The following is a 25373-nucleotide window of genomic DNA, read 5'->3' on the forward strand; positions in this document are numbered from 1 at the left end:
CTAACCCTGCCATTTGTTTACCTGGATGAACTTGGGAGCAGGTAACTTCTCTGGGCTTCAGCTTGATCATCTATGCAGTGGAAGGGTTGAACTAGATAGTCACTAAGTTTCCTTTCACCTCTTGAGCTATCATCATGTGGCCTTCAAAATGGAAATGTTAGAAAACCTGTAAGACCTGTTAAATGGAGAGACTTTTAAAGAGAGCACCTCCCTGCTTTAAACGAATTCCTATCCAAGTCCAGATCAATTGCATTGGAAGATACTGAAGGAAGTTAAGGATGGGATTCCGGTACCACTGTCAATAATCTTTATACTTACCTCTGGCAAAATTCAAGCATGAATTATATTACTAAACAGATAGCTTGTGAACACGTAAAAGAAACTATCCGAAGTTAGAAGGATGGAGTTAAACAAGATGGTTTCATCTTTTCTTGGTATCCTCAATGCCTAACACAGTTACTTGCACACAGTAGTCCTACATACAGTAGTTATTTTAAAACACTAAGATTACTAGGACAATTTTATAACGCATTCAAAGTGTAAAATCCAAATTAAAAGAAGCAAAAGTTCCCCTGTGCTCTGCATTATTCAGATATTTAGAATATTGTGTTCAGTTTGGGATACTACAGTTTATTTTTATTTTAAGCAAGAAGTTTAGACAACAAGATGCTGGACTTGAAAGAAAAACTATTTAGAATCAGTTTTTCAATAGTAATTTATCTCTATCAAAAGATAAAGATTGTCCCACATGTAACAGCTGTATTCAAAAAAAGTTATAAAATTGTCCTTGATTTTACAATGATAAAAGATAAACATTTAAATTATCCAATCAAACAAGGTATGCAGGGATTTTTTTGTGTTTTTTTTGTTAAATAGTGAGAGCAAAATAACTTACTGTAATATAGAGTTAAAAGTTGAATGAACTAATTGAGAAAATCAATTGAAAAAAGGCCTATTTTCAAAAATGTTTGTTTTTTCATCTCCCCATCTTCATTTGATGTTGATCAAAACATACCATCAAGCCGTTTAGTCATTTTTAAATTATACATTATGCCTATGCACATATACCAGTTACTTTACGTGCAATAAAGAAATAATAGGAAAAGGGAATCAAAGAAGAAAGAAATATATACTTCGGTAGTGAGGATGTGAATGAATCAAACCCCAGTTTTCTAATTGTGAATGTATGGTTTTCCTTGGGAGCAGAGTTCTGGAGTAGAGTTGCAGGCTCCCTTTTTAGTAACACCTCCTATCTGCAGCTGGAATGCATCAGTTGTATCTTCATCCTTCATTTCCATCTGTGCAGGTAGATCTGTTTCACTGATGGGCCATCCATCAAATTGGAAGCTGATCTGCCTCCTTCATGAACCTGTGGTTCACAATAGGCTTTCATTAATTTGCTAAGTGGGGTGTGCCTCTTGATCTTAAGTGGTACCACAAAACCATCTTGCCCTGCCACCTTCAACTTAATGTGGTCATTGTTTTCAGCCCTGGCTCCACCTTAGCTATCATGTCAACTCTGCTAAAGTCCCAGGCTCTTCTCAGTTTCTGCTTCACAAAAGAGGTGTACCAGATTTGTACACCTAGGGAATGGGGGGAGCAGCAGCAGAGGGAGGAGGAGGAGGAGGCAGAGGTGGCAGTGGAGGAGGGAGGCTGGGTACTACATTTTAAAAGGGACATTGAGAAACTAGAATATGTGCAGAAAAGTATGTACAGAAAAGGGTAATAGCTAACAGGTTGAATGGCAGAGTCAGGATCCAAAAAGATCTTGATGGGATAGAATGTTGGGCTGAATTTAGTGAAAAAAGATTAAATTTATTAGGGATAAATGTAAAATTTTTACACTTGGGTTAAAAAAAAATCAACCACGTAAATTGAAGATGAGGTAGAAAGCATTCTGTTTGAAAAATTCCACCTCTGCATAATGAGACATGTATTTCCAGACATGGGCAATGTGGGAATTTTCTTTGTTTAACTATACATATTTGTTTACAGGGTTTTTTTTTCTTCTTTTTAACCCCCAGTGGTGGGGAGAGTAGAGCTAGTAGTAATGGTGTTGAAAAAGAAAAGGAAGGAAAAACCTCAAGAGAGCATTTTTTAAAAAATGAACAAAAGAAAACAGAAAAGCCAGAAGGAACTGTAAGCGGGACAACCTCAAAAGTTACATGTTGAATCTATTATATACTTAGAACAAAAAGTAAGCCGAAAATAATAGATTCACCGTTTCCTATATAGTCCTCCTCTTCTCTTCTACTTTTTATATAGAAATGCTAATTTTATTGGTGTTTAAGTTTAAGATAAAACTAAAAAAAAAAATTTTTTTTTTTTTTGGTGAGGCAGTCGGGGTTAAGTGACTTGCTCAAGGTCACACAGCTAGTACGTGTCAAGTGTTTGGTCTGAGGCCGGATTTGGACTCAGGTCCTCCTGACTTCAGGGCCAGTGCTCTATCCACTGCGCCACTTAGCTGCCCCAATAAAACTAAAATTTAAAAAAGAAAAATCTCATTTCTGATACTTAGACATGTGACCATTGGCAAATCACTTGATTTGTTTTAATTCACTTTATTGTAGCAAATGTTTTTAAGTACCTACTGTGTGCTGGCCACTGTACTGTGCTTAGAGGATACAAAAATAAAATAGTCTCTGCCTAGAAGGAGGTTGAATTTATGCTAAGGAGATACATATAAAATAATTTGAGGAGGAGATGACTAATAATAAGGTGATTAGAAAAGGTGCTAGAGGGAATGGACCTGAGCTGAATCTTGAAGAAAGCTAGGGATTCTTACCCTCTCCCAGCCTCGGTTTCTGTATCTGTAAAATGTGGATGAAACTTCTGGTACTGATTCCCAGAGGGTTATGAGATCATACAAATCTTAAAAGATTTATTTTATAAGTACAATAAAATGTCACCTGTCATATGATGATAACTGTATCAGACAAAAAGCGATTAACACCAATGGAGTCATCCAAAAAGAGAATGGGCTGTCCTTATTCTTCTAAAGGTTCTAGTAGAGGCTGTATGATTATTTGCCAAAGATGTGGTAGACAATTTAGTTAATTTCAGCATATTTTTATTGGATATCTGCTGTGAGAAAAAGGAGGGTGCAAAGATGAGTTAAGCACAATGGCACAAGTACATTGGAGTCTAGTGGATATATAGGTGAGGAGGAGGAATAAGACAGGAATACAAATATAGTATAAGGTAGGGGGATGAGTGTCATATGAGAGGTATAAAGTCCTGTAGTGTAGAAAAGGGGGACTGTTCATGTACTCTTGGTTGGAGGATCAGGCAAATTTTCATGCAAGATAAGCGCTTAAAGAAGGCCTTGGAAGATGAAATATTCAGTCACATTTAAGTGGCACTTTACGACTTACAAAGTACTTTCCTCAGAAAACTTTGTGTAGTAAGTAGTACAATCAAGAAATATTTGTTAAGTGACTACTGTATGCCAGGGACTGTACCACATGCTGGGGATAGAAATATGATGAATGAAACAATCCTGACTCCTGAGGGTCTTATGTTCTAATGGGGGAAACAAGTAATATCTTCATTATGTAGATGCAGATACTGGGGTGTTGACTGGTAAAATAATGACTTAAAATGCACACGGCTAGTAAGTGGTAGAGCCAAAGCTCAAGGCCAGACTTTCTGATTCCACATACGGTGTTTTTTTCAGCATACCACATAACATTTTGACAGGTAGAGGGAGAGGGCATTACAGAGGGAATGGCCCGAGCACAGATGCAGAGACAGGATAATGCAGAATATATTTAAGCACCAGTGAGAAATCCAGTTTAACAGGTATGCAGAGTACCTGTGGAAGAGTAATAGGCAGGAAAGGATAAGTAGATAGGATATTTTGAAGGGCCTTGAATGCCAGCTGAAGAACTTGGTTTAGTTGATAGTGAGTAACCAATGAAGATTTTTTAGTAGGAGAGTAACTTTATTTCTGCATTGTGAAGGAAATTGAGCCTAGGTGATTTTACAGGTCAGTTCACATTCTAGAATTCTGTGATGTTCTGTAAGAACTGATAGAATTTGGAGCAGCTAGGTGGTGCAGTGGATATAAGAGTACCCACCCTGTAGTCAGGAGGACCTGAGTTCAAATGTGACCTCAGACACTTATTAGTCATGTGACCCTGGGCAAGTCACTTAACCCTGATTGCCTTGCAAAAAACCCAAACCAAAACAAAAAAAACCTAATAGAATTTCCCAGAAAGTTCTAAAAGACTGAAGTTTTTTCCCCCACTTATTCTTTGAATTTTCCACCTGCTTTATTCTTTCTGATTTTTTTTATGTACTTCAATTTCATTTGCTTTTCAATAATGACTTTCCCAACTTTCTTTTTATTATTCTGTCTTCTGCCTCCTCCAACATAAAAAGAACTCCAGAGTGACTCATTTTTACATAGCTTCTTTTATCTTGGTGTGGAAGTCAGAGTTTTAAACCCTAGACAAGTAACCAATCACTGGAAAACTTTCACTGCTGAAAACTTTTTTTTTTTTTTTTTAAATAAACCCTCACAGAAAAGCTTACAGTCAGTTAGCCTTCCTCGGTAAATTGATTCTCTCTCCCTAACCACAACCCTAAATACCATCTAGCACTGAACTGTTTTTTTCTAATTATCCAGTTTTATGAAGAGAGCCTTTTCCTGTCCTAAGCATTATTGTCTTGATAAAACATTGAAGCACTTTTCTGTTGGTGGATTCATTAGAGAGGGTCGAATATCCTTATCTTTATTACACAGGCATAGGATAGATTAAATCGCTCACTTTTTGTTTTCCTTTTAAAGAGTAAATTATTCATTCTTCAGAAGGTGCTAAGTAACTGACAAAAGATAAATTGATAAATCATATTTAAAACTGTCCTAGTCACCATACAAAGCCAACATCTGAGTAAAAAGAACCAGCCTAGTGAATAAAACAGGGGACTCAAATGGAGTAGATTTCTTTCTTTGACCCCATAACTTATCTGGGGGGTAGTCTTCATTGGCTCACCATTGCTTTTAGAATAAAAAAATAAGCTTTTTCAGGCTGCTGTCTGGCTCCATCTTACCTTTACAGTGTTGTTTTGTAGACCAAACTGAACTATCAGCTCTTCCCCAAACACTGCTATCCCTCATGTGGGGAATGCATTCCTCAGGCACTGCTGTTTCTCAGAGTGCTTATCTTACTTCGTGTGCCACTTGTGCCGTGATCCTCCCAGTAACAATGTTAATGTGCTGTCCCTCCTCAAATTAGCTCCTGTTGAAGGACCCACAAAGCTTGGGGCCTATTGGAGACTGTTCTTTAGACTGCATTTCCTAGAAGGCCATTTGAGAGCCCGCTGCCTCCATTTATCCTTATCCAGGTATCTGTTTACACTTGTAGTTATCAGGGTAGGGTAGGACATGCTCCTTGGGATCAGGGACTGTTTTGATTTGATTTTATTTTTTTTAATCATCGGTTTCCAGTCCAGTATCTTGTATGTAATAAATGTGTTAAATTGAATTTAACTACTTTAATCTCGGTTTTCCATCAGAAAATCAATAACCATTTGTGCTTTCCATCTCCAGCAGGGATGTGATGAGAGCAGAGGCATATGTTGGAACACTTTGTATTCATGAAATTTCTTCTGAAAAGAATAAAATTCTTATAGACATATTTTTTAACATATGAATCCCTCTTTTCCTTCTTTTTTTTTTTAACTGTATCTCCCTTTTGTGTTATATTCAACTTGGACAGGAATTACTGGCTTAGTTTCATTTACCAGTTATGAAGAACAATGTCTTGTTGTTTGAGCCTGTGGCACTCCTAATAAGTATTTAATTACATAGGTTTATTCCTATACCACTCTTAGGCTTTTAAGGACTATAAAAAAAAACCCTTTTTTTAAGAAAAAAATGTTAATTGATAGGTAGAATATGTCGATACAGATTGTACCTCACTCTGTTGGGGGGGGTGCTTAAATGCCTGTACCTTCTTGCTAACAGAAGGGCACAGCTGTGTAATTGTTTTAATTAGTAACTACATGGCCGATTGACATCTAGCTCAGTCAGTGAATTAGCCTTTTCTGGAGTTGAGGAAGGGAACTATGAGTGTATTTCATGTACCCTTAATGTCCTATTCATTAAATGAGTGGAGGCTCTATAGGAAACAGCTGATGAGATTTGCACATGGATGGTAGGAAGCAGTGAACTTGGTGTGGAGACTTAAAATTTTTTAAACTCCTACTTAAAGTCCAAGCATGTGACATCTTCAGAAGAAATAAGGAAAAGCTTTAGAAAATAGATCAGTCCAATCAGCAGTGGAACATGTGGCAGCCTTGTTTAACCTGAATAGCTTCTCTTCTTTTTCTAGCAAGGGGCAAGTTGCCAAGCACAAGGACTAAATAAATAGGCTTAATCTAATTGGGTCTGTAGAGGAGAAAACACTTGGCCTGTTCTATTATGAAAAAGACATGCACAGAGTCAGCATTCCTTGAGCAGTTAAAGCACCATTACATGTAACACAAAATCTGTTTTCTTGGAAATGCAATAATGGACACAGGATTGGTTCAAGTGGTCTAGAAATTTAGACTTGTGACTTCCAGATTTACCCTATGCATGTAGCATTTAAACAAAGATTAGTTTCTCCCTATATCTCACAAGAACTTTTATTATTTATAATTTGTATTATTTACCTGTCCCCCTACTCCCTTCTAACCTTTTTATTTTGCTTTTTTTGTGGATATTTTACAACTAGAATAGGATGCGATGGAAGGAGTGGGATGGGACCTATTACAGAATTTCAGAACATGAAAGGACCTCAGCAGCTATCCAGTCTTACCCATCCCTGAAAAGTGACCCCAATACAGCATGGTCTTCTAGCATTTGTTTGAAGGAAGAGAAGGGAAACATGGCTCCTTCCAACGCAGCCGTTCTACTTGTGCATAGCCATCAGAGGAAGATGTTCTTGACATCCAACCTAAGGGTGCCTCTTTGCAAGACCCCCACGTCTTCTTTTCTTTCTCCAAGCTAAGCATCCCCAGCTCTTTCAGTTCTTACGACCAGGACTTACATGGCATAGAATTGGAACTTCCATGTAGAAGTTTGGAGCCTGGATATTATTAGCTCCAGCTCTATCATGTTAGATGTATGCCTTTGTATTAACTTCTCTAAGACTATATTGTTGTTCAGTCATTTCAGTCATGTCCAATTCTTCATGACCCTATTTGGGGTCTCCTTCTCCAGCTCATTTTACAGATGAGGAAACTGAGGCAAGCAGGTTTAAATGATTTGCCCAGGGTCACACAACTACTAATATCTAAGACTGGATTTGAACTCAGGTCTTCCCGGACCCTAGGCCTAACACTGTCTCCACTGTGCCACCTAATGTTGCCCCTGGGCTGTCTATACAAATGTAAAATGAGGGAGTTGAACTAGATATCTGCAAGGACCTTTCCAGTGTTCTATAATCCTGTAATATTATTTAGTAGTCAGTCTCAGCCCCTTGTACTCAGCTTCCATTATTCAAGTGAAACTTTCGCTCCAAAGTCGTTCTTCATCCTTTGCAGTCTTTCTGCAACAGTTAACATTATTGACCACACCTCCCCTCTGAAAATTCTTTCTTCCCTTGAGTGCCGTGACACTACTTAGAGTTCTTTTCCTACTTGTTTGACCTTTTCTTCTTGGTCTACTTTTGTGGTTCATCTTCTTCTTCCTGGCTCACTAAAAGTCCTTATCCCTTTGTGACTTTTTCTTTACTGTCTCTTTAGATAATCTCATAAATTCCCATGACTTCAGATGTCACATCAATGGAAATGACTCCCAAATCAGTTTGTCTAGTCTGTTTCTTTCCTGATCTTCTGTGTTGCATCTCCCATTGTCTGTTGGACTTTTCCTTCTGCAGAAGTCCTGCCAGCTCCTCAAAAACTTGTCCCACCTAAACTGGTCCTTACTCACAACTTCTCTATTGCTGTTGAAGAGACCATTGTCTTCGCAGTCACCTAGGTTGAAATTTAGGCCCTCAGTCATATCATCATCATCATCATCACCATCATCAAGGTTTTACAAAGCACTGTGTACCATGTGCTATGCTAAACATTGTGAATACAAAAGAAAAAGTGAAACATTCTCTACCTTCAAGGACCCAATGGCGAGGTAGACCACATGTACATATATAGGTAGATACAAGATAGATACAAAGTAGATGTAAATACAAGGTAAATTTAGAGGGGAAAGCACTAGCAGCCAAGGGTGGAGCTAGAGGTGAGGATGAAAATGTTTCTTGCAGAAGGTGGTATTTGAGTAGAGTTCTTGAGGGCCAGGGATTCTTAGAGCCAGAGGTGAGAAGGGAGAACATTTCAGAACAGCCAGTGAAAAGGCATAGAGATTGGAATAGTATGTCAGTATGGCTGAACTGTGGAGTATAAGGAAGGGAGTAACATGTAAGAAGACTGGTCACAAAGGAAGGAGCCAGATTGTGAAGAACTTTAAATGACAAACAGTTGAGTTTATATTTGATCCGAGAAGTAATATGGAACTACTGGAGTTTATTGAAGAAGGGTGTAGGGATAACTTGTCCAGACCCCTGCTTTAGAAAATTCACTTTTCTAATTGTATGGGGAATGGATGAGTGTGGAAAGAAGCTTGGAAACCAGTTAGGCTGTTGCACATAATTCAGGCAAGAGGTGATGAAGGCCTAGATTGGTGGTGGCGTTGCGTGCAGAAAAAAGGGCATATATGAGAGAAGTAGAAATGATAATATTTCAGATTGTGTCTTGGACGTGTGGAGGCAGTGAGAGTGAAAAATTGAGGATTACACTAAGCTTGTGAATCTGGATGAGTAGACGAATAATTGTACCTTCTATTATGGAAATGTCTAACAACCAGCTTGTGGCCTGCATGGGGTCCACACCACAGTTCCTGAATGGGGCCAAACCAGATTAAAATGTAATAACAAAATAAATAAAAATATAGTAAAACATAGATAAGATTACATTTTGAAACTAAGTCAATTTGTAGCCCTCAGGGATCCTTATGGGTAGATTATTTGCCCCCATTTCTTGACATCACTGTTCTATAGTAATAGGGAAGTTTAGAAGAAGGGTGAGTTTTGGGAAAAGATGACCAGTTGTGTTTTGAACGTGTTGAAATTGAGATGCTTATGAGCCCTCTACTTTGAAATGTCCAATATGTGTGTATGTGTTTGTTCATTCCATTTACATTGTTGTTGTAATTGTACAAATTATTTTCCTGGTTACTTTGCTTTGCATCATTTGTGAGGGATGATTCTTTGGGTGGGGAAGAGGAATGTATTTTGGAATGAAGGTGATGTAAAGATAAGAGATAGCAATAAACATTTAAAATGTTACTTTTAAAAATAGCCTAATAAGTTATAGAATCACACTGAAAATTTGTAGATGTTTTTAAAATCACATATTTAAAGGGAAAATGTTCCGATAAAACTTTGAGATATTTCCAAAATAACATTGCCAACTGAAGTAATAGTCCTAAATATGTAATCAAATGTACTATAAAAAAGAGAAAATTTTGATAAATCTTACACATTTAATGATTTTTCTCTTCCGAGTCATGTGGAAGGAGTTTCAACCAGCCATCAGCCAAAACAGTAAATATTCAGTGAGAAATTTAGAACATGGTTTTTAAAATTCATTGTTCACAGGGACCTTCTCTCATAGGTGCCATCTAATGACCCTAGATCTTTTATTTCTTATAAATGATGACACTGAAAAGAATACTGGACTGGGAGTCTGGAGATTTGGATTCTAGTGACAGTTTTGCCATAACCTCAGACAGATCTCTTCACTTATGTGGACCTCAGTTTTCCTCATTTTTAAAATGAAGGTGCTAGCTCAGGTGATCCTCTTTGGGTCTCTTTAGCTTCAAAAACATCATTGCATTTGCCATTTGAGATGTACAGACTAACTGCTTTAGGTGTGAAGAGGAAGGAGGAATCACTTCTGGCCATTATGATCTGGAAAGACTTCATGAAAAAAGCGGCATTTCAATTGACTGTTGAAGGATAGGTGAATATAAGAGAGGAGAGAGGACATAGTAGTTCCCCAGACATGATATTTCATCTCCCATCTCCCACATACTATCTCTTGTTGGTTGCTGCACCCTGTGCCCAGCAATGCATGCCATCCTCACCTTCACCTTTTGTTGAACTAATTTCCTGTAAGGTTAACTCAGGAGTCTATATAGAAACTTTTCCCTTACCCAGCAATTACAAGTTGCCTTGTGTTTACTTTTCTGGGACAAAATGTAAGCTTCTTGAAGGCAATGACTGTTTTGATTTTGTCCACATACAGTGCCCAGCGCAATGCCTTATACATGTTAGGGGTTTAATAAATGTTTGATGAGTTGCATTCAGTTTAATCCATAAGTGGTAGAGAGCCATTGAAGGTTTTGGAGCGAATTGAGGGATGTGATCCAAATGGTGCTTTGAAAAGATTAATCCAGTGCCAGCATGTAAGATAGATTGAAGAGGGAGGAGGAGCCTGAAGTTAAGGAGGAGCATTGCGATAGCCCTGGCGTTCTGTGACGAGAGATTGAGCCAGCTTAGCCTCAGCTTCAGGGAGAAGGGAAGAGTCATCAGCATGTGGTAAGAGGGTGAGTGCTGGAAGAGAGGAAGAGGTGAAAATCACTGAAGAGATTTCGAGTCTTAAGTGACTGGAGACAATTAACCAAAGTACTTGTTTCCGTAAGAGTTCTTTTCCCTGGCCTAATACTTACTAACATTTTCCTTCTCTTTCCAGTACCTAGGCCATGTGGAAGTTGACGAATCAAGAGGAATGCACATTTGTGAAGATGCTGTGAAGAGACTGAAAGCTGTATGTATATTTGTTTGTCAGCATGTCGGTCCGTATGCTGTTGTTTGTTTGTCTAAAAACTGTTACCCAAATAACTAAAGCAATCCAGTGTCCTACTTAATAATGAGCCCTTGTTTCCTTTAAGGAAAAATGTGGGTTTGCTAATACAGACCACCTATGGTGGTCACTGATCCACACTGCAGCCTCTTGATTTGACAAACATTCCAGTGGAAAAAAAAATTATTTTTTTTTTCAGTCCATGCTGCATTCTTGGAACCAAAATTTTTGAATTTTTTAGAGTAAGTCAAGTGGGGCAGCTCAGTGGTGCAGCAGTTAGAGCACTGGCCCTGGAGTCAGTAGGACCTGAGTTCAAATGCGACCTCTGACACTGTGTGACCCTGGGCAAGTCACTTAACCCCAATTTCCTTCAAAAAAAAAAAAAACAAACCAAAAAACAAAGTAATTCAGGAAACATTTCTTGAGTGCCTGCTGTTTTGTAGGCATGGTAAATGAGGTACATTAGTATTTGAGGAGAGACATGATGGCTTAGCAGAGAATGAGCAGAGGATAGAGATGGAGCCAGCCTTGAAATCAGGAAGGTTAGGGATTTGAGTCCCACTTCTGACTGTGTGACTTTTGGCTGTGTGGCCCTAGGCAAGACATTTAACCTCCCGGTGTCCCTGGAAGCTCTAAAACAGTAAGCTGCAAAATACTTGCTGATCAGTTTTGGTGTGATGAAACACTCCTCATGGGGAGTCCTGTGTACCAAGGAAGTCACAGACTAGTTGAGAGGCTGCCTCACCTGCCAGAAAAAGTCCTCCATCAGGGTTTAAATCCCCAGCTGTGTTGCCTTCTGCTTGTATGTCCTTCAGCAAGCCCCTTCCCTTCTCTAGCCTATTTCCTTGTGTGTAAAAGGAGAGAATTGGACTAGATGTCCTCCAAAGTCCTTCTACTTCTGGATTCGTGATCCTATTTTAAAGTCCCTTCCAGCTTTAAATCGTCTGACCCTATAGATACTCCAATTAGAGAACATATATTTCAGAACAAGGTGAAAATCCACCCCATTTTTATCCACATCTCTACTTCCAGAGAGAGTGTGTGTGTGTGTATACACAGACATATACATGTGTGTATATACACATGTATGTGTGTGTACACAAAGATATACTTTTCCTAGGTCTTCCCCAATATAACTCAACTCAACACTCTAAACTCCACTACCTTTTTATATACAAAATGGAAGACCCTTTTCTAGAATGGACTATTCATTTTGCCTGAATTTCATGTTGGACGTGTATGAGTTTATTTGAGAAAAGTTTTTTTTGGGGGGGGGTTCTGTTTTGTTTAAAAAAAATAGTAAGCAACATAGGTTCTGAATTCTATGGAGTTTAGATAAAACTTTGAATTTTCTATTATTGGATAGATAAGAAGATTGTTGAATCATCTGATACCTGTTTCCCTCTGGGTTGAATGAATTACTCCCTTTCTCCAACATGCTCTTTAACTGTTACTGCACAAGCTTACTTCTGCATGCCAAATTTATCCTTATCCCGAAGAGCATTAAAGACCTATTGCTTTGGGTTTGTCAATGAAAGGCTGCCATTGGGATGGCTTCTAATGACTGCTTTTTCTAATAGTGCTTAGTAATTCAAACTTTTCTTCTAAAATGCATTCTGGATAATATTTTGTCTAAATCTGCGAGTATCATTGGGATAGAATATGGAGGAAGCAATCAACTCAGAGAGGTTAGGGAAGACATGGTATGTAAAAGAACTCAGATTGTTATAATCAATGGTACAATTAGGAGGAAAGGAACGCCCTTAAAATAATACATTGTGGTAGCTAAAAAACTGTATTGCCATCTATACATTTGCTTTTTTTACTTCTTTCCACCCTCCCAACAGTGGATACTTAATCCTTGTATACTTTTGGTTGATAGATGCTCTTCTATGTCTATTTGCATAGCAGACTACTTTAAAATTAACCAGTATGTGCAATATATCATAGGGTCATTTTGAAGGGATCATTGTCAAAGTCTGCTTACAAAGTGCTTTGCTATTCCACACATTTATACACCTGTACACCTAATTAGTAACATCTAGTGTTTCCCTCATTATCATGGAGAAAGCCTAGACTCTGGGGCAGCTAGGTGGCGAAGTGGATAGAGCACTGGCCCTAGATTCAGGAGGACCTGAGTTAAAATCTGGCCTCAGACACACAACACTTAGTAGCTGTATGGCCCTGGGCAAGTCACTTAACCCCCCATTCTCCCAAAAACCAAAAAAAAAAAAAAGAAAGAAAGAAAGAAACAAGCCTAGACTCACGGTTACTTTCTCTATAACTCTCAAGGTCTTGGTACTTCATTAGGTGAGAAAGCAGACTTGAGATTTGCTCATGGCCTCTTTCAGGCTACTCTGGGAGCTGTACAAAAGAACTGTCACAAGAGGTGAACTTACCCCCAAAAAAAACAAAAAACAAAAAACCTACCCGCGTTCTATTCGTCTTTTAGTTCTTCCAAAGTTGAAAATATCAAGTCTGACTGCTAAGGAGAAAACAAAACAAAAAACCTCTCTCTCTTCTAAAGTCACAGGACCCAGAATGAGCTGTTCTGGGACAGGTGAGTGCAGACGACTGGAAAGGGAGATGGCCTGCAAAAGTCCCACCCCAGATACTTAACAACAACAACAATCAACCTGTTTAGCAGAAACTGATAAATACACAACAAGGCGAGACAAGTGAAAATGAAGAACAGTGGGGAAAAAATACAATTAACCAGTATGAAATTTTTTTTTAAAGTGTCTACAATTTTAAAGAGTTTATAGAGGTTACCTAATGGCAACTTTTTCCACATTCCATCAGTTTTCTACTCATGATAATAGGGCTTATTTCTGCTGTTTTAGCACATGCATCTGTGGTCTATAGATGTCCTGTGAATGCACTCACCAATTAAGCATCACCTAAGAATTTCATTTTTCAATCTGCTTCAACTGGTTAAGAGCAGGAATAAGAACTCCTTCTGTTTTTGATCATTAGTTCTCCTGAAAAATTACGGGAAAAATTTGAAGCATTGATAATACATTGGATAGTTTAAAAATTAGCTAAATGTTAAGGCTGTTACTGAAATTTCATTGCCAGAGAAAAAGGCATATATGGTTTTTTGAAATCCAGATGTTGCTTATGTTCACTCCTAGTACTGATAAAAACTAGAGGTTGACTTTGCTAAGGTGTGCAGTTTCAGTCTACTGTTTTTATTTAAATTGGAAAAGGGAAAAAGCAATAAAACCTTCTTTATATACACCTCCAGGTCAGTATACTAAAACTTACATACTATCCAATGGGGAGCAAGAGGGTGTCACATTTTTTTATATTATCGAGACCTAAAAGTTCCAAGGATCACAAAGAATGATTTTGAAATTTGTCAGAGAATACTTGACAATAGTGCTTGAGTAGTTTAATGCACCATCTCAGAGAAACTCAAAGCAAGCACATTGCTTTTCTAGTCAGAGCTTTACCATGTGTATGCAATGCTTGGTAAGAACAAAATTTACAGGGGCAGCTAAGTGGTGCAGTGGATAGAGCACTGGCTCTGGATTCAGGAGGACCTGAGTTCAAATGAGGCCTTAGACACATAGCACTTACTAGCTGTGTGACCCTAGGCAAGTTACTTAACCCCATTGCCTAGCCCCCCTCCCCCAAAAAAGAACAAAGTTTAGATTTTATATTAGTGGAAGTGATGATTCTTTGATATTCCTTGGAAGTAGTGTGTTGTTTTTTCAATTGTATATATTTTTTTCTATTGTAAACTATTGAAAGACTGAAGATCTTTTGAATAACTCGTTTTTGTTTGTTGATTGTTTTGGAGGGTGATTGGGGTACGTATAGTAATACTTAGATCTCTTGGGGTTTTGTTCTTGACACCAGAAAGCTTAATTATTTGAGGCCATGAGACTTATTTGTACCATGACATTCTAATGAATATTTATATTCACCAGATATGGTAAAGAAATTATTAGTTTTACCTATACCAGAGAATATTACAAACCTCAGTGCATGATCAGTTCAAATACACTCCTTCATTTTTCTAGATCTGCAAAGCGATTGCTGTCTGTGTTGGTAGTAATTTCACAAGACATATTTAATCTTTTCAATTTTAGAAAAGCTTGGCTATTTTGGCCGCTCTGGAAATATGAGAATACCTTTGTAGGAGGCACATCTGGAATTCAATTCTCTCCCTTTTTTCCCCCTCTTTCCATCTCTGTCCCTCCTTCTTTCCCTCCCTCCTCCTCTTTTATTTCTTTGCCCCCACTCATCTTCCTTATTTCTCTTTCCCACTTTACTTTTCTTCCTTCTTTCTCATTTTCCTGACTTTTCTTTCTTTCTTTTAAATGTAAGGTGTATAGGGGAGGGAGGATGATCCCTCAACCCCAATTTAAATACCCTTATACTAGAATGAACAAAGGCTCCCACCAATGTTTTAGGGTCAAGTGTCTACATTTATGCAACCTCTGTAACTTCATGAAGTTGATTAGGGGACTCATCAAATTGATCAGGGATTCCTCCAATCAATCCCCCTTTCATAAATAGAATTGATTTATTGGGTAAATATGATAATTTTCCTATATTTAAGTTGAAACATCCTCTATGTCCCACCCCTTCTTCCAAGTTTCCTTTCCATAAAATATCATGTTAAAAGGCCAACAGAATTTCAAAAATTCTGAAAGTCTTCAGAATTCTGTGGTACCCCATTCATATTGGCCCATATGTAAGTTGATGATTCTTTTATTCTTTGAAAGCTTTGTTGTGTGCAATTTATAGTTGCCTTTCCTCCCTCTACCAAAACATTCATTCAACAAAAATGATATGAAATGGCTCTCTGGCCTTTTTTATATTTGCTGTTTATTTTTTATCTAGCTGCTGATTGGATATAAAATAATCTTAACTGAGTACATTATTCCATACTACTCATGAATTTTATGAACAAGGCTATGTTTTTCTAGAAAAACTCTAAACCCAGTCTGCTGTAGAAAGAAAGAGTTTAGAGACACATAATCTGCTTCATCAAGGGCTTGTATTGTGCCAAATGCTGTGTCTTTAGTGTTTTTCATAAATGATAAAGCTTCCATTTAGACTTTGCTGTAAAAATACAGGCAATGTTGGAGAATAAGCCTACAGAATGAGGCTTATGCTAAGGCAATAACAAGTCTTTGAAACTTTTTTGAGTTTAAAATTTTAAAGAATTGTTTAGCAGTGATGCACCAAAAATCTGATAGAAAAAATGAATTTCACAAAGACCAATGACTTTGGAATTATGTGATTCTTGAATTAAAAAGGAACTTAGCATTGTGATGCTGTTTGAATTTTGGAAGAAATTTAAGAAGCAACAAGAAATCTCACTTTGTCATTCTTTCCCCACCCCTAGTCTCAAGTAATTCCCTTCTACTTTTAAAGTTATTCTAATATAATTTAGGAAATATCTGTACACAGACGTAAACTATACAGCTGCTGTTAATTTGCAGCATCTTTAATACATGATAACTAGTCTCCACTGTAATATTTTCCAAGATGCAAATAAGATGTTTAGCAGTATTGCCAAATTAGCCCCAACAACATTAACTTCCCTCAGTATAAGTGTACTTATCATCCCATTTATAATATTGTTCCTAGGGAATAAGGTCCCCTTCCCCCAAATTTATATTGCTGTTTTGCCTAACATCATGTTTTTGTGGAACCAATTAAGATCATCAGGTCTCTGTACTTAGAGCTGGTGATATTCTCCAGTGGGAAGTAACTAGAACTGGAATGGGATCTAGTTTGAGAATCAAAAAATACAATTAAATATACCGTCTATTATACCTGACTTTAAGTTACCACCTGAACATGTCTGTCACCAGCTTGGGAAAGCCTTTATTTCTTGTGTATCACGTTTGTACTTTTCTGTATTTCGACTTATTATGCCATATACAGGCGATCAGGATTTTTCTTTGATAATTAATCGGCAATGGATTGATGACAGAAATGTCTGTTGTCCATCTAGTGTTCTCATGATACTTCTCAGAATTCATTTAATTGGATTGAAAGGTTGCAGTTTTCTAAGCAATTTCTTAAAAGATAAACCAGAGTTTTATATATCTCTTGACTCAGATGTAAAACACATTTAAAAAGGGAAGTCTTTTTTCCATTGTTTATGTGTTCCTCCCTCTTTGTTTTGGTTTTAAATTAGCTTCATTGTATTACTAGTTTCTAATATATTCGGTTTTTTAAAAACTTAGCTATAATGATATATTTGTTTTAATATATGTTCTTGTTTTAGCAGGTAAAAGAATCATAATTTAATTGTTATTAAATGAGCATTAGAAGTATTCACTAAACTATTAACTTGTAATATTTTAAAAATTCATTTTGCATGTCAGCTCTTCCATTAACATTTGGGATCTTTTTAAAGAAAGAAAAAAATATGTTCTTCACGTTTAACAAGTGCTTTGCTGAAAACCAAATTAATTAACTGACAATTTCCCTACACTCTTTCCCTTCCACAAGAATGAGGTAGCCACTGATGAATTTCCTAGCTTTTGCTGCAACTTTGAGGGCTGGTGGTTACTTAAAGTTTAACAAAACCACAATCACTGAATTTGGCAGCAGAGATGGGCCCTTTCACTCGTGCTACACGAACTTCATTTTGATTACTTCAGTTAACAAATCTTTATTAAGCTCCTGCTGTGTGCAAGGCTGTGGAGAGACAAGGAAAAAAGTGAATAGCCCCTGTCCTCAAGGAATTTACATTCATTCCAAATTCAAAGTACTCTGCTCTACTTTAGGATATTATTTGTGTTCTAGAAATGTGTTCTTGTTTTTTCTAAGAAAATTTTCCATTATTTATGATTATACTGTATGGATTTACATACCTTAAAATTGCCTGCAAGGATTTAGTCAAGATATTTTTGTGTGATAAATATCTATTTCTAGAACAGAATTCCTAGCTTTTTTTTTTTATGTCATAGACCTTTTTTGGCTGTCTGAGACCCCTTTTCAGAGGGATGCTTTTAAATGCATAAATTAGAATGCATAGAATTACAAAGGAAACAGTTACATTGAAATATGGTTTTCAAAATGTTTCTTAAAACAAGTTCCTGGACTCCATGTTAAGAATCCCTGTTTTATAAATAGATCCAATACTAAAAACAAATAAACGTAAAAACCTTGAGGTACTGTGTGACCAAATCCAGGAAATATGAACTGAAAACTGAAGCTCTCCACTCCCAGCCTCTTCAGGTCTTTGATTGGAGAGGTTGGTGGCGTTACCCTAACTGGCCTTAAATACTGACTCAAGTTTAATTACATGTTTTTTCTTTATCAGAGGTTACATGTTTAATGAATAATAGTGTATCTATTTTGTTTCATAAGTATTTAGTAAATTGCAATTTCTTCCTTTATAACAGTGGCCAGTTTTTATAATTTTGTAAAAATTATTAAAATTCTTTAAAATTTGTACTTGAATTGTAGTTACCAACCTCTCTTGTCCAAATCTTTTCAGAAAATATACATAGCTTTATTAAGAGGGAGGGGAGAATTCCCTTGTTCCCTAAATCTAGATTAAGGTCCACTGACTTGATTGATTCCCCGATTAATCTGTCCTCCTGACACCAGTTGTACCAAATGCAGTGGCTTGATGCTCTCTGCAGGTGGTTGAGGCGAACTCCATCAGCTCTTTTTCCCAAATACACTTGTGTATGCTGTCTATATTTAAAAGAAGCAGATCTTAAGGGATAAGCGAATGGAATTCCATGCACTACCAAGTATAAAGATCTTCGGAACTGGGCTATTGCCATTTCTTTAATGTGGCATGCAAACTTTTTCTTATCTAGTGTAGAGAGCTCTATCAGTTTACAATTTGGGAAAAGCAATAATATGAATTAAGGAGTTAGCCTTGATACACATTCATTAAAAAAAGAACCTTAAGTTTTAGGGGGGATAATTGTGGATCTTCTTCCCTGGAGATGGCCTTGTCAGTTGATGTCTTCCATAGCGGTGCTTTGCCAATTGTAAAGGGAAGAATGTCTCTCATATAAAAGGACCCTATAATTGTTCAGAAATTTAAAATGTAAATTTCATCAGACTGAAGAGTCCTCATGCTTCTCTGCTGCCAAATTTAGAGGATTACTATATTAAGAGAAATAAATGGGATTGCAGAAGAAAATGCCAGACTAACCACTCTGCATGGGTGCAGATCTGAAGTTATATTTTCTTCTCATCCTTCTTTTCACCAATTCTGGGGCTGTGTGATGCTTTTTTTTTGTTTTCATGGGCCTTTCCTCTTTCCCTGTCACTCCCTATATGGATAACTCTAAAACTCTTCCTCGCTCCCCTCCCCTCTTTATCCCTTCCCCAACTTTTGTATGTGCTTGTGGGTTTGAAACCCTGGGACATTTGTAGCCTCGTACAATAATAGCGCTCGACTTGTCCCTCCTGTTCCTCCAGGAAAGGAAGTTCTTCAAAGGCTTCTTTGGAAAAGTAAGTTTAATGCCCTGTTTGTGCTTGTTGTATAAGGAGTTACACCCCTGGTTTAGCACTGCATCTCTCTATATATATCATATATGCCAGTTTTACAAAACTTAGAGTAACTTTGGTGTCAGTATTTTACTACTCATTAATCAATCCAAGGATTGACTTGGACAGTGTGTGTGGACTAAAAAGTAGGTTTCAAGTAATGTTTTTAATACCTGAATGTCAGTTGATGTCCAAGATAATCAAACATTCCTAGTAGAGCCAAGGAAATGATTTTAAAGTTATGATCATTCATCAAGACTAGTTGTCAAAGGATCTTGTTGAGGGGCTTGAGCTAGAATGACCCCCAGTATCCCTTCCAGGTCTAAATTTATGATCCTCTGTTCCTGCCCACAGTATCGTTCATAAGGTAACAAAACGAGAGCTTCTGTTTAATGTTCAGTATTGGAAAAGAAGCAAAGAAGAAAGTTCAAATTCAAGTGAAAATGAACTCTCTTCCAGATTTTGTCACCATAAATTCAAAACTACTTCCTTTAAACCACATTCAGCCAAAATTAAAATAAAGTATAGAATTCTGGGAGTTCAGAAGCATTGTCTCCAGGAAGCCTACCAATGTTTTAACATTGTTACCCAAGGAAAATAAGTGTTTAATCATGGCTCATCATGAAGCCTGTCATTTATATTATGTCTTTTATGAGGACCACTCCAAAGACATAACTTTGTAATACTCATTCTTCCTTGTAAGGACTGAGAGTATGTAATCAGTCAACAGATTCATTTAGAGAAGAATACCATTCCATAGCTTGTGGTAAGTTTCTACTATTTTATTTACAAGACTTTCATCTTTTACTTTTGCCAGAGTAGAGCTGAGTAGATCATAGAACATTTCAGAAAAAAATGTGTCATTTGATCTGAATATAAATTTCTAGAATCATTTTAATATGTTCATAAACTGCTTCAGTTTTGAAGAAAACATTAAGTTGAGATCTCTTTTCCCAATCAAGAAGACATCTAATCATCACTTTATTTTAAAATGTTTTTGACCTAGTTGAGGTCACTTACAGTGGCTTAATTGTAATTGATTTTAAGAAATTTGACGGGTGATACAGTTCAATTTTTGCTGGCATTTTGAAATGAAAGGTCAAATAGTCTTTGCATGTCATGGGGAAATTTTTAGCAAGTAGCTTGACTATCAGTCATCTTAACTGTTCCTTAGTTCATGAGAAGTATGAATGGGGCAGCTAGGTGGTACAGTGGAGAGAGTGCCAGGCTTGGAGTCAGAAAGACTCGTCTTCCTTAAAGTCACACACCTGCTAGCTGTGTGACCCTGAGCAAGTCACTTAGTTTGCCTCAGTTTCCTCATCTATAAAATGAGCTTGAGAAGGAAATGGCAAACCACTCCAGTATCTTTGCCAAGAAAACTCCAAATAGGATCATGAAGCGTTGGACAAGACTGAAAGGTGACTGTACCAACTATACCAGTAACAGCAGAGTTTCATGACACCCATGTTTGGACGGGATCTGATACATATGACATTTTTTTTGATTGAGCAAACATCGTATTTGGTCCCTGTGAAGTCCAGGTCCAGGATGATCGACTCTAAACAGACAGACTTAGCCCTCACGGACCTTCCATTCTATTGGAAGATAAAACACATAAACCCAATGGTAAATAAAGGGTTATAGAAAGCTTTTCCAGCTTTTCAATATTCTTTTCAAAATGCATTTCCTAAAAGCAGTACCACATTGCCACAGTACACGATTTCCCACTTCTAATTTCTTACACTTAGCTTCAAATAAAATTGGATGGCATAGTTAAGAATAGGGATTACGTTTACATTGGTATTTCCATCATTCAGCCAACAAACATTAATGAAACCCTTACTATATGCCAAGCACCATGCTCTGCAGTGGGAATACAAAGAAAAGCACACATTCTAATGGGGGAGAAAACATGTAACATGTAAATAATTAAGCACATAGTAAATAGAGGAAGTGGAAGGTAATCTAAAAGAAGGCATTAGGAAGTGGGGGGACCTGACAAGTCCTCCTGCAGAAGGTGGACCTTGAATTGTATCTTGAAGACAGAAATTCCAAAAGCAAAAGTCAGAGCATTCCAGGCATGGGGGAAAGGCATGGAGATGGCATGTTGTGTTTGAGGAACTGCAAAGAGATCAGTGTGCTGGATCATAGAGTACACTGAAGAATATGTAAGGTGTGAGAAGACTAGAAAGGTAGGAAGAGGCTAGGTTAGGAAGAGCTTTAAATATCAAACAAATGATTTTATATTTGATCCTACAGGATCAATGAAATCAAATATGTGAATGTTCTTTATGTTCTGCAAATCACTTAACAAATGTAAACAATTGTTATTCTCTTTATAAATTACAAAGATGCAGTAAGTGATGCAGTGGATAGAGCACTGGACTTGGAATCAGGAAGATTTATCTTTGTGAGTTCAAATCTGGCCTCAGATACTTCCTAGCTGTGTGATCCTGGGCAAGTCATTTAACCCTCTTTGCCTCAGTTTCTCATCTGTAATATGAACTGGAGAAGAAAATGGCAAACCACCCAAGTATCTTTGCCCACAGAACCCCCAATGGGGTCACAAAGAGTCGAACACAACTGAAACAATTCAACAAAAAAAATCATAATTAAATATATAATATATTAAAGTATTGTATTGCAAGTTTTTATTGCATTGTACTACCTGCTCACATTTTGTGACTAGAAAAGGGGCAGGCACAGATGAAACTATGTCTGTATCACTTCTATAAAGTTAATTTGCAAACATTTTTTATAAAGTAAGAATCAGAAAGTACATTTCAACCACACAGATTTCCAGGAACTCACTTTCTAAACTTTTTTACGTTAAAGTTAAATGTCATTTTTCTAAAAAATGTTTATCTCTAATAAAAGTGCCTCTCCCAGCAGTTAAATTAATCATGCTGATATTTACTAGGTAGAGCTATTTACAATTTGGCTAAAATGTTAGAGTACTGCTCTTGAGGATGTTTTTAGCAGAACTTTTCCAAAAGAAATTCTTGGGGCAGCTAGGTGGCACAGTGAGTAGAGCACTCCCTGGATTCAGGAGGACCTGAGTTGAAATCTCGCCTCAGGCACGTAACACTTACTAGCTGTGTGACCCTGGGCAATTCACTTAACCCTGTTGCCTAGCCAAAATAAATAAATAAATAAATGAAATTCTCATAATTTTTTGGGAAAAAATCATGAATTTTTCAAGGAGTCTTTTTTCCCCTGCTCTAGTAAATAAGTGGATCTTCATTTTATGACAAAGTATGATTTTAAAAGAAAGGTTTTCATCCTGAGCTTTTTAAACCCTTAATTAATCATCATAGCTAAGAAGTCGACTGCTGAGAAAGAACACCCAAATTCTAAAGATCCTTGGATCACTTGTGTATTGATGAGAGCTGACAATGAACAGGGCTTTATAATATATGCTAACAATGGCCAAATTGCATTAATTATAGGAACTGCCCCTCCTAATAGTTCAGAAATTATAATCTGAAGGTATTAAAATGAGAAGGGAAACAGATACTTACAAAGACATAGCAAACACCATTTTGTAAATAGGAATGAATTACAAGTTTTGAACTGTTCATCCTGATCCTGACTTACTTTTGCCAGGAGTCCCAGCCCTGCCTCTTCTCTCCTGAGCAGCCTCCTGGCCCTACCTAGTCCTGCTTTCTCTTGTTCCTAAGGATAACATTGATATTATAAGTTTCAGCAGCGTGGCATAAATGAATTTAGGTTTTATTATAGAGCTGTGATATGCTAAGTATTCCTCTATCTGTGATAAGATTATACTTCTAAGCCTATTTCAGGAGTTGAGAGAATTCCAAATCAAAGGCTCAAAGAATTATTTGCTTGAATTTTTTCTCTTTCTTTGTATGCCTAGTACTTAGCACAGTGCATGGCACACCATAGGCACTTAATAAATGTTTAGTGACTAACTGATTCCAAGCCTTCTATGAGCCATCCTAGTAAGATTTTGCTGAATATGTCATTTAGCCATACTACCTATAAGTATCAGCAGTGCCATTCCTAATCTTGGCCTTCTGGAGATTATCATATGCCAGTAAATCTGACAACCTAAGCTAGACGCATGCACATATGCACAAACGTGCCGTCACACTCGCACAAACACAAATTATTGCAAAACAGGCACATGGTGCACTTAACTTAAAATATATTTTCAATAAATTTTGTTGTTTATTTGAACACTTCAGCTAAAATCCTACTCTGATTCCCTATTGGTCTCAGACCCTTCCTAGCTGTGTAACCCTGGGCAAGTCATCTAACCAGTTTGCCTCAGTTTCCATATCTGTAAAATGGAGATAATGATAGCACCTACCTCCCAGAGTTATTGTGAGGATCAAATGAGATAATAATTATGAAGCACTTAGCACAGTGCCTGACACATAGGAGGCATTATACAAATGTTAGCTATTACCTTTTATTACTGTGGCACAGAGTGACACTGGGCACTCCAAGGCCATGTCAGTACAGCACAGACTAAAAAATGCCTTGAAAGAGAAATGCTTGTTGTCTGAGGAGTGATCTGACCAACTTTGGAGAGGCCCATCACCAAGTTGGCATCAAAAGGATAAACTTTGCAGCCACAGCAACTCTCAAAGACCACCTGCTATGTTACAGAACAGTTGTGTTCTACATTTTTACTTTCTCCATACCAGTGCAATCACAGATGTTGTAGTACTGGAATAGCTGAATCATAACATTCTCTAAGTATCATTTCTATCTTGTGGGAAGGAACAGGAAAAAGAAATTCTTTGTTCCAGGTCACAGTTTTTTAAACTTTATTTTATTTTTAATTTATGGAATAAAACAAGCATTTCTGTAACACACAGTGTTTTAAACCCACCTACCTGTGTAACTTCTGCATTGAAAAATATTTATTCCTAACTTCCTTAACAATTTAGGACAAAGTCAACGGTAAAGAGCTAAGTCTTCCAGCTACTTTATTTTAATTTTTGTTTCTATAACAATCTGAAAACCATATTATAAACCAAAGGAAACTCCCTATCCTCTCACTTAGGTTTTCTATTCTTAGAGAATCTTAGAATTTATCTGAAGTCTGAGATCAGTGTGTCCACTGCTGTGACTTATATAATAAAACTTTGCTGTGTACTTTAACATGTCTAAATTATAATAAGTAGAGGAATGTTCAGTGTGTTGCCATGATCATTTTGTTTGAAGTCACCGAGCCTTAGTGTAAAAGTCACCAAAATAATTGACTTGAGTTTTTTATATTCCATTTTGTTAGCTGTGGCTAATGCCATGCCAAACATTGTTTTGTTCAAATCATTGTCTTTGGAGTGTTTTGTGGCTTTTGCCACAAGTAGAGAATAGAACATTTAGAAATAGCACGCTATGTTATTTTAGTATTATAAAGTGGAAGGTTTTTTTTAAGTATGTGTGTAGTTTTTCTTTTAAAAGACCTTCATCTTCCAATTCCATGGTATAAATGTTTCATTAGGTGCCTGGCTACATACATTCTTACATCAGTTTTCCCAGGTTATAGTTTAGATCATTTAAAGGCATCATTTTCTATGGTGAAAGGACCATAGTTCAGTGAGGCTTAAAGTATGGCATAGTAACTCACGACATGTTCATCTTTAAAATTAAAATACTTCCTTTATTGAAAATGCTTGGCCCTGGGGCAGCTAGGTGGCGCAGTGGATAGAGCACCACTGGCCCTGGAGTCAGGAGGACCTGAGTTCAAATCTGGACTCAGACACATATTACTTACTAGGTGTGTAACGCTGGGCAAGTCACTTAACCCCATTGCCTAGCCAAAAAAAAAAAATGCTTGACCCGTATCAAAAGAACGATACTAAATTCTAATCCTTCAGTTAGAGAAATACTGCACAATACATTTCTTATTTGTTGCATATGTAACTCAAGTTTACTTGTTTCTAGTGACTATATATGTAGTAGTTTCTGCAGGCAGCATTTGGAATTAACAGGGTTCTCCTCTATATTTCTTTTTGTGTGTGTGGGGGGGGGTTTGTTTTTGTTTTTTGTGGGTTTTTTTT

General features: G+C 37.1%; 1 protein-coding gene across 6 annotated transcripts in view; it reads left to right on the forward strand.

Annotated features, from left to right (window-relative positions):
• The window catches only part of NUMB (NUMB endocytic adaptor protein), a 169488-nt gene that overhangs the window by 117879 nt on the left and 26236 nt on the right, over positions 1-25373 (forward strand). For 4 of the 6 annotated variants that reach the window (XM_027844814.1, XM_027844810.1, XM_027844812.1 and 1 more), the window contains exons 3-4: positions 10741-10815; positions 19270-19302. In XM_027844814.1, the coding sequence (XP_027700615.1) occupies positions 10741-10815; positions 19270-19302 (108 nt within the window). The remainder of the gene's footprint in view (positions 1-10740; positions 10816-19269; positions 19303-25373) is intronic. The other 2 variants (XM_027844813.1, XM_027844816.1) reach the window with 1 other exon arrangement.

This window comes from Vombatus ursinus, unplaced genomic scaffold (genome assembly GCF_900497805.2).
Source record: "Vombatus ursinus unplaced genomic scaffold, bare-nosed wombat genome assembly UNPS02014945.1, whole genome shotgun sequence".
In the NCBI taxonomy this organism is placed as follows: Eukaryota; Metazoa; Chordata; class Mammalia; order Diprotodontia; family Vombatidae; genus Vombatus; species Vombatus ursinus.